The 10,181-nt window shown below is 53.7% G+C and overlaps 1 protein-coding gene across 1 annotated transcript; it reads right to left on the bottom strand.

Annotated features, from left to right (window-relative positions):
• Positions 1 to 629: 629 nt before the first annotated feature.
• Positions 630 to 9,009, bottom strand: CES4A (carboxylesterase 4A). Its single transcript, XM_030924765.1, is given in 11 exon segments — positions 630 to 1,379; positions 3,538 to 3,610; positions 3,836 to 3,979; positions 4,940 to 5,093; positions 5,457 to 5,537; positions 6,061 to 6,088; positions 6,090 to 6,190; positions 6,724 to 6,762; positions 6,913 to 7,017; positions 7,099 to 7,203; positions 8,835 to 9,009. Coding segments are annotated over 11 exon segments (1,104 nt in total). The 5' UTR covers positions 8,943 to 9,009; the 3' UTR covers positions 630 to 1,213.
• Positions 9,010 to 10,181: the final 1,172 nt, after the last annotated feature.

The raw sequence follows: 10,181 nt of genomic DNA, 5'->3' as shown, positions 1-10,181 counted from the left end.
ATGCCTGTAATTCCAGCACTTTGGGAGGCCGAGATGGGCGGATCACCTGAGGTCAGGAGTTCAAGACCAACCTGGCCAACGTGGTGAAACCCCATCACTACTAAAAATAGAAAAATTAGCCAGGCATGGTGGCGGGCACCTGTAATCCCAGCTACTCAGGAGGCTGAGGCAGGAGAATTGCTTGAACTCGGGAGGTGGAGGTTATAGTGAGCCAAGATTGCGCCACTGCACTCCAGCCTGGGTGACAAAGCAAAACTCCATCTCAAAAAATAAAAAACTTAAAAAAAAGCCCACAAAACAATGAAACAAAACTGTGGGACAGGTTGGGATATGCATGGGCTGCAAGAGATGCCAGAGGAATCTGGATGCAGCAGTAAGACCTAAACTGCTGGACAAGTGAGTGTGGGGTGTGGCTGTCCTACTGTTCTGAGGGGTGCACTTGAGACCATGAAGGCAAAAGGCAAGTGTTTTGTACCCCAGGCAACTTTGCAGTAGCACCCCTTGACTGAGTGTAGCATCCAGGCACAGTCCACTAAGGAACAGGCAGCAACACTCCCTTTCTCCCAGGGCTCAAATTGAGACACCATTCACTTCATGCACCCATTTTATAGGTGGAGAAATTCAGGTCAAATCAACACTTCTTTATTGAGAACATCCCTGTGGATAGACTTTGGAGTGGCCCTGGGGGAGATAAGTGCGGGTGGAAGAGAAGATCCCAAACTACCAAAAGTTTGCTCCATGTCACAACCTGCCCTAGGCCTCCAAGCCAATGTGAACAGACGGGCACAAGGTTGAGCAGGATGAATGGTAAATGCCAAGCTGGGTGCAGTGACGGGGCAGTGGCAGTCTGGGTCGAACTCCCATAAGAAGGAGCCACAAGGAGACACTGAAGGGTGGGAGGATTTGAAGAAGGGAAAAAGAGAGGTTGTCCTGAGGCTGGAGAGCTGGGCACAGTATGGTGTTGACAGGGCCTGGCCTAACTGGATGTCAACATTGAGGTAGGGGGCATCATGGGATGTCAGGCTGGAGAGGGTGGTGCAGGTCCCACACAACAGGCAAAAGCTCTAGCTCTGGCCTGGAGGCAGCAGGGAGCTCCTGCAGTTCTAAATTGGGGTGGGTAGAACTCTTGTCCCCAGGTATGTCCATGGCCAGTCTCCCCAGGGCCTGGGTGGTGGGGCAAACCCCTCTTTGGCTTCTTCCTGCATAGCCACCCTTAGAATTGCCTCTGCTTCTCAGGTCTCTGAGACTGGTACAGACTCATGCAAAAAGCCATCTTCTTCCTCTTGAGCTTCATGCCCACGCTTATGGTAAAATCCAGCTGCAGGTACTTTTCATCCTTGTAACGTGGCCAGCAGGGCAGATTCCCATCATTGGGGTTTCTGCCCAGAAGAAAAAAAGAGAGGATTACATGTGTTCCTCTTCATCATGCTTCTTTCTCTCACCCTGCCCTCATTTAATTTGCCCTTGGGAATTGGGGTTCCAGAGGGCTTTGCAGAGATGATACTTAGATCTTTAAGAAAGAGTAGGAAAGTGTGTATTGGGGCGGGCCTTCCAAGCAGAGCAAACAGTATGTGCCAGGTTGAGAGATATAAAAGACCAAGGCTTTTGGAGGAAGCACAAGTCAAGAGTTAGGTAAAAACAGACTGTGTGTGTGTGGCTAGGCGCAGTGGCTCACGCCTGTAATCCCAGCACTTTGGGAGCCCAAGGCAGGCGGATCACGCGGTCAGGAGATCGAGACCATCCTGGCTAAAATGATGAAACCCTGTCTCTACTAAATACACAAACAATTAGATGGGCGAGATGGCAGGCGCCTGTAGTCCCAGCTCCTTGGGAGGCTGAGGCAGGAGAATGGCATGAATCCAGGAGGCGGAGATTGCAGTGAGCAGAGATCACGCCACTGCACTCCAGCCTGGGTGACAGAGCAAGACTCTGTCTCAAAAACAAAACAACAACAACAACAAAAAAAACAGAGTGTGTGTGAAAGGGATCGAAGTGGAAAGGAGATGACGTACAAAAGATTTTGAAAGGCCTTTCATGCAAGGCTGAGGGGCTCGGACTTTATCTTGAAGCAGAGAGAAGCTATGAAGAGTTTTAAGCAGGTCAGTGACTTGGTCAGATGTTATTTCGGAAAGACCCCTTGGGCCAGGTATGGTGGCTAACATCCATAAGACCAACACTTTGGGAGGCATAGGTGAGAAAATGGCTTGAGCCTGGGAGTTGGAGACCAGTCTGGGCAAAATAGCAAGACCTCATCTCTCCAAAAAAAACAAAAATTAGGCCTGGCATGGTGGCTCACGCCTGTAATCCTAGCACTTTGGGAGGCTGAGGCGGGTGTATCACCAGGTCAGGAGATCGAGACCACCCTGGCTAACATGGTGAAACCCCGTTTCTACTAGAAATACAAAAAAATTAGCCAGGCATGGTGGCAGGCGACTGTAGTCCCAGCTACTCGGGAGGCTGAGGCAGGAGAATGGCATAAACCCGGGAGGCAGAGCTTGCAGTGAGCCGAGATTGTGCCACTGCCCTCCAGCCTGGATGACAGAGCGAGACTCCGTCTCAAAAAAAAAAAAAAAAAAAAAAAAATTAGCCGGGCATGGTGGTGTGTGCCTGTAGTCCCAGCTACTCGGGAGGCTGAAGTGGGAGGATCACCTGGGAGGTCAAGGCTGCAGTGAGCTGTGATTGCACCACTGCACTCTAGCCTGGGCAGCAGAGTAAGACTGTCTCAAAAAAATTTAAAAAAAGAAAAAGAAAGACACTGAGTATCATCCGGATGGACTGAAAGGAGAGAAGCCGGGCACAGTGGCTCATGCCTGTAATCCCAGCACTTTGGGAAGCTGAGGTGGGTGGACTGCTTGAGGTCAGGAGTTCAAGACCAGCCTGGCCAACATGGTAAAACCCCATCTCTACAAAAATACAAAAATTAGCCGGGCGTGGTGGCCTGTAATCCCAGCTCCTCGGGAGGCCGAGGCAGGAGAATCGCTTGAACCTGGGAGGCAGAGGTTGCAGTGAGCTGGGATTGCGTCACTGCACTCCAGTCTGGGTGACAGAGCGAAACTTTTAAGAAAATAGTCACAAGGCTATCCAAAGCTCTCTTTACATGTCGCCTGCCCCCTATGCTGGGTCAGACATCTCCTCTATGCTCTCAACATGCCTTGTGCTCCCCCAGTACAGCTCTCAGCGTGCCAGATTGTAATTTCCTGATTTTATGTGGTGAGCTGCTGGAGGATGGGGCTCATGTCTGCAATATCCTTGAATTCCAGCTCCCAGTACTGGGGCTGGGCCCAAAAGAGAGCAGTGGTGAATGACTGTGGAATGCTTGAGTGAATGAAGAGTGTGGGTCATGGATCAAGAAGGACACATTCTGGAGACATTTAGGATCTGGTGACTGACTGGGGAAAGCTGAGAAACAAGGGGCACTCTGGTTGGGCCAACGGCAGTTCCTGTAGGACATGCTGGGGCAAATATCCGAAGCAGCTGGCCATTGGGTCCAGCACTGGGCAGGTAGAATGGCCAGATGTGTTGTGGGGGTAGACTCACCCTGTGGAGGCAAAGTTGGCCCAGTATTTCATCATCCAGAGGCTAAGTGCCTTCTCCTTAACTGTGGAAAGGCCTAGGGGCAGAATGGGATGTGGGATTTCAGACAGAGCAGGGGATGCTGACATCCCACCCTACTCTTGCTACTTTTGCTGCCTCCGGAGCAGAAGACTTTCATTTGGGAGAGCATCACAGATTAGGAACTGGTGAGCTCCCTGTGGCCAGCCGATGGAGGGGTGGGTCTGCATACAGAGGTGGAAGACTAGACACCCAGTGGGGGTGTCCGGTGGGGCCTTCATACCTGTGGCGAAGGGGCCCCCGAAGAGTAAGTACATCTCATCCCCATGGTCTGCCCAATCAGTGCGGGGTTTGACAATTATTCCACGAGCGTGGTGCTCAAATTCATACAGGTAGACAGGGAGTCTGGCATTTGTGAAGAGGGAAACTGAGGAGGGCTGCAGGAAAAGCCTCAGCCTAGGCTTCTCATCCACCCCGTGTGTCCCACTAACCTGCACCAAGCAGGAAAAAGAACTTTGGCTTCAGAATCAAGGGAGCGAACTTGAATCCTGTCTGTGCTATTCATTCGCTGTGTGATCTAAAGCAAGTAGCTCTACCTCTCTGAATTGTATCAATAATTCCTTATCTTCAGACTGAGAATGCTAAAACCTAATTCACAGGATTGTGGCCAGGATCATGGAAGCCTTCCTTTTCCCTGTTCTGAACCTTCCTTTCTTGGCCTCTTATTAAAGGGTCTTCGGTGTCTGCAGTTTCCAGCCCCCACTTTAACCTGTCACCCACATGTTCCCCTAGCCCCAGTCAGCCTGGACTTTCACGGTGCCCCTAAGCCTGTCCTTTCACCCAGGAAGCCTTCCCTGACCACCCCAGGCTTCTCCTCTATACTGTCTGAGGTTGCCCAGTTCCTCTCTTATACTTTTTTTTTTTTTTTTTTGAGACGGAGTCTCGCTCTGTTGCCCAGGCTGGAGTGCAGTGGTGTGAGGCTGGCTCACTGCAGCCTCCCCCTACTGGGTTCAAGCAATTCTCCTGCCTCAGCCTACTGAGTAGCTGGGACTATAGGCATGCACCACTATACCTGGCTAATTTTTTTGTATTTTTAGTAGAGATTGGTTTTCACCATGTTGGTGAGGCTAGTCTAGAACTCCTGGACTCAAATGATCCGCCCCCGCCTCGGCTCCCAAAGTGTTGGGATTATGGGTGTGAGCCACCGCTCCTGGCCCCTTCCTCTCTTATAGTTGATAGCATGCTGCCTCCTCTGTGGTATTTTAGAATCCTACACTAGCCCAGAAGTACAGAGAGGGCTGGGGAGCAGTCAATAAGCCCAGTTGGTAAACAGCACACCTGGAGAGTGGACAGGGCCAGTGTGGCCACTCATGGGGACCCCACATACCTCAGTGGTAGTGAACAGTCTGCAGCGTGGTGTACACGAAAGTGGCATCTTGAACTATATTCATTATACGGTTTCATAGCATCTTCCAGTTATGCTCATTGACATTGTCCAGGTACTCCTCCACCACAAGTGGTACCTGCTCCTTGGTGATATTCTGGGTGGGGAGGCCACACTTATCTGAGGCCTGGGTGCCAGCTGGGCCAGAGATGGGCCCACCAGTGACTTGGATCCAGGCTCAGCCCCCCAGGAGTTTTTGGCCTGGGAGGGGAAAAAGGGAGATTCCTGAGAAAGTTTCCATCTCTGCAGATTGTAACCCCGAATTTTGCTGCATAACTTCCCCTATGACCCTGAGCACCTTACCTATAAGCAGTCATCTGATCCCACACCAAACCCCAGGCCCTCCAAGAAAGATCCTTACACTGGCTGGGAGCCCCTTTGCAGAGAGCAGCTACTAGGTTAAAAAAACGGGGGGTCAGCCCTGTCCAAACTGAGCACCCCTGCCAGCTGGGTCCCTCACCAACAGGGTGTGGGTACTCCAGAGCATCTTAGTGATGATTTCCTTTCTCATCGCTTGCCGGTTTAGCGGGAACTTCACGATCTGTTCACAAGCCAAGGACCCCAGTGTGGGTCAGGTCTGAGCATTAGGAGGGATTCTGGCCAGAGCCACAAAGGCCCCAAGGGTCTTGCCCATCTAATGATGAGTTCTCAGACACAGCACACAGCCCAGGAAGGGCCCATGACTCTCTCTTGCCCGCCTGCTCCCATCCTACTCATCACTACCACCTGGGCTAGAGCTGAAGTGGTACTGAGCGGGGGTCCATCCTGAGTTGGGGCATCTACCCTGACCCAGGAGCAAAGGAGGGCTTCAGGATTTGCAGTTGCCTAGAGGCTTGGGAATGAACATCATAACCCATCTAAACTATGAGAATTTATGGCCTCAAATCTCCAACAGGCCACACTTAGCCCTTCTTCCCCTCCAACATTCATGGCCAGTTTTTACGGTACAGGGACTACAGGAGGCTCCCAAATATATGTGCATCCCCAGAAGGGCTACTGGCATCTGGCCTGGTGCCCAGCACCGTCCAAGAGGCATCCTTCCCTGCCTCCACTGTGGTACTCACGTAAGGCAAGAGCCAATTGAACTCCAGGTAGAAGGTAGGGCACGGATGAAACCTGCCCCTGGGTCAGAAGCACCAGAGAGTCATCTGGGATCACCACACCATCCACCACAGGGCTCATGGACCAGATAATCTACAAGGCAAAGGGCATTTCCAGCCAGTTTCCTCAAGTATCCTCCCAGGGTCCCTGCGACCTTGGGTGCCCCTTCAGAGGCTGCTCTAGCCTAGGCTCTTTGATTGCAAAAAGACTGGAGCTGGCATGGTGAGCCCCAGGAGGATGGGTGTGGGAGGGGAGCAGGATAGGCAGGACCAAGCTACGTGGACTTGGGATGCTTACCGTGGGTATCTGTATAGCTCACTCCTTCACCTCTTGAAAATCTTTGCTAAATTTCACCTCACTGAGTCCTGTCCTATCCATTCTATTTAAAAGTCCACACCTCCCAACATGTCTAACCCCTTTACCCTCTCTATTCCTTGCTATTCACTTATCACCTTCTAAGGAGGTGGATAATATATTTATTTACAGAGTTTATTGTCCTTCCCCACTGGAACATCAGCTCCACTAGGGAAGGGATCTTGGCCTGAACAATTCCCTAAGTATCCCAAGTGCCTGGCACAAAGTAGGTGCTCAGTAAATACTCCAATTGCAAAATGTGGCCTGATTACCTCTTCAGGGTCTCTCTGGAAGTTCAGTTGGAGGAATCTCTGTGGGGGAGAGGAAGGGATCAGAGTTAAAGTCTCCCCAGTGTGCTCTTAAGATAGGGTCCCTGGGGAAGTAGTTGGGGGTGGCTGGGTACCAGGATAGGAGGATGGCCTTCGGGTAGCCAGTTCAGGCAGCTGGAATGTTCTACCTACCATCTTGTTGGACAAACGCATCACCTTGGCCCCTGAAAGTGCCCTCAGGCAGTTTACCAGGATCTATGTGCTGTTGTGGTTGCATCCAGCCAGGTGGGCAACCTTCTATAGAGAGAAGAAGGGATGCTCAGGGGTGCTTCCATCCTGCCCCTCCTTGCTGAGCCCCGGGGAAGGAGAGGCAACCACCTTGGCCACTTTCAGTGGGTTACGAGTTATGAAAAGTCTGAGTAATGTAGTGCCACTCTCAGAAATGGCCCGATGGAAGAGACCCGAGGCCAGGGGTGACATCATCTGCAAGAACAGGGAGGAAAACACCCGTGAGATGCCCCAGTAGGGACATCTGGGCTGTTCTGGGCATCTGTCTGGCCATGAGCAGGCAGCCTGAGTGAAGCCAGGAAGGGCAAGTAGCTGAGAGGGAGTCAGGAGTCCTGGGGTGATGTCTTAGACCTAAAGCCAGTGGTCTTTCTGCCTCTGGTCTGTGCAGTGGGCCCAAGGGGGTTCCAGAGGGGATGTGAGATTGTGAGAGGGAATCTGCTGGTGTGGGAAAGGGGTCTCCCTCTGCTTTGGGGCTAGAAATGAGGGGTAGGTGGAAGGGAACTCATGGTTTCTGCAGGTTGTTACCTGTGCTGACAGCTGTTAGCCTCTCTCCATTGCTCAAGTTTGGGGAACAAGTACATCTAGGGCCTCCCATCCTGTCCCTTGGATACCTCAGACTTCATGTGCCCCAAACCTGCTCCAGCCAATCCCTGTCTGGCTGGCATTCCTTATCCCATACCATCCCCCAGCCCCAGGGGCCTTCCCTATCTCTGCTAATTACCGGGCTAATTATCTCTGCTAATTACCAGGACTACTTCCCTAGTCCTGTCCATTTGGCCTCCTGGATCATGCTGAGCCATCCTCTGCTCTCCATCTTTCCTGTTCCTGCTTTAGAGCCAGCCCCCATGATCTCCCCTAGGATATATCCTATCCCCATCCCTGCACCTCCCAGTAGCTCTCCAAGTCTCTGCTCCTGTTTCTTGCCAACCCAGTCCCATGCAGCAGGCTGAGCCATCTCTCTAAATGCACATCTGTTTGTGTCACTTTGCTGGTTAAAATCTTTCCCTGCTTTGGAGAATCACTTGAACCCAGGAGGCAGAGGTTGTGGTGAGCTGAGATTGTGCCCTTGCACTCCAGCCTGGGCAACAGGAGTGAAACTCCGTCCCCCCCCAAAAAATTTTTTTTCCTCTGCTTTTTAGTGAATTTTGGATAAAGTTGCTTAATTCTCTGGGCCTTCGTTTCTTTATCTGTAGAATGGGGACAACAGTAGCTTTCTTTTTGGGCTATTGAAAGAATTACATGGATGATGACACCTAAGGTGCTTAGAAGAGTGCCTGGCACACAACAAGTACTCAGCTGTTGAGTATTATTATGACTGTGGCCAGCAAGGTCCTGTGTGATGTGTTCACTTCCCAGCCATGTGCCCCTCACAGGGCATCTTACATTACACCCACATTCCAGGCACATCCCAGGTCAGCAGTTACACACGAGTCAGGGGCAAGGCCCTCCAACTCATGCCCCTGGCTCGCAGGCCTGGTGTGAGGTCCTGGCCTTGCCCAGGGGGCAGATGGTGGGCTCTGTTCAAGGGATAAAGTTCTGGGGTAATGTGGAGAGGCAGGAGGTGCTGGGTAGCACCTGGATTCGCTGATTGCCCCAAGCCTCAGCACTACCCGTCCTGGGGCTCGGTTTTCTCATCAGTGCTATCTGTCAACAGAAGAGACATCCTTGGCTGTGAGGGGCGGTACCCTTGGCAGGGGTGAGGGCAGGTGTGTGGCAGGCACGTTCATGTACACGCAAACCTGCACAAGGACTGTGCAGTGGATGATACATTTGTGGGAACGTAGGAGCCTAAGTCTGTGCTGGGTCCGTCTGGGCATTGCTCTCACCAGTCCTGAGATGCTCATGGCCCCCGCCGACTGGCCGAACAGGGTCACATTTCCTGGGTCTCCCCCGAAGGCTGCGATGTTCTCCTGCACCCAGCGTAGAGCCGCCATCTGGTCCAGCAGTCCCCAGTTCCCGCACGCGTGGCTGTCGTCCGTGCTGGGCGTGCGGGGTTCACTGTCAGGGTCCCGGGCTTCGACAGTCGGGGTGCGTAGGGCTGCCCTCCTGGGCTTCCCACACTCAGCCCAGCGTTGCCCCTCTAAGACCCTGTCCTGCGACCACACCCGCTACCTTGGAGTTAGCTCGCCCCATCCAGATGGTATGGAGCGCCCGCCCCTTCCACCGAGCGCCAGGCCCCGCCCCCGTCTCGCAGCCCCACCCCTCCATCCCCGCCCCAGGCCCCGCCCCACCTTTCCCACCCAGTCCCCGCCGCTCCAGCCGGAGCTGAGGTCCCAGAGGCTCCCGGCCCCGCCACCTTAGGAAGCCGAAGATGCCTAGCCTGTGCTGCAGAAACACCAGCACCACTTTCTCGCGGGCGACCAAGTCAGAGCCCTCGTACGAAGAAGCGGCGCCCACGATGAAGGCACCTCCCGGGAACCAGACCATCACCTGGGCGAGGAAGACCCGGGCCTGAGCGGGGCGGTGGGTGGCGGTGGGACCGCGGGCGCGGGAGACTTGGCACTCACCGGCAGCTGGGGGTCCCCGGGCGCGCGCGCCGGCGCTTACACGTTCAGGTACAGACAGTCCTCGCTGAAGCGCAGCCACTTGTACTGTTCCCGCGTGCTGACATACAGGGAGGCCAGCTGGCCCCAAGACTCCTGCAGGCACCTGCGGGCACCAGGTAGCGGCGGCGGCCGCGGGGAGATGATTTCAACCCAGGGTCCGCAGTGAGAGGACAGAACCCAAAGCAAAATCCAGGCAGCGTCTGTGCGTGTCCATGTGCGTGTGCATGTGCGTGCGTGTCCATGTCCGGAAGGCCTCCGCCAGCCCTAGGACCCAGGACTGGGAGGCAGGTTGGCCTCTCAGGAACCATCCCCTCCCTGCCCAGCGCCTCACTCCGAGGGTCTGCCTGGGAAGAGATTCCTGCTCCTGTGGGAGACCTTGTTGGTGCTGTCAAGGCAGGAACCTGCCTGCCCTGGGCACCTCCCTGTCTTTCACGTTCCACCCTCCCTTCAGTCTCCCTTCTGCCTCCCAAACAGCTCTGGAATATGGTCCCTCCCCTCCATCCCCATCTCTGGGGGGATGTCAAGGCCATCACCATCTCTAGTCTGGACAGTATCCCAGCCTCTTCACACTCCTCCTACTCCTCGGCCACACTCTGGTGGACTATGTCACTCCTCTTCTTCAAATCT

The sequence above is a fragment of the Rhinopithecus roxellana genome, chromosome 20 (genome assembly GCF_007565055.1).
Source record: "Rhinopithecus roxellana isolate Shanxi Qingling chromosome 20, ASM756505v1, whole genome shotgun sequence".
Classification (NCBI taxonomy): Eukaryota; Metazoa; Chordata; class Mammalia; order Primates; family Cercopithecidae; genus Rhinopithecus; species Rhinopithecus roxellana.
This window is presented reverse-complemented; position numbering and strand designations above follow the sequence as displayed.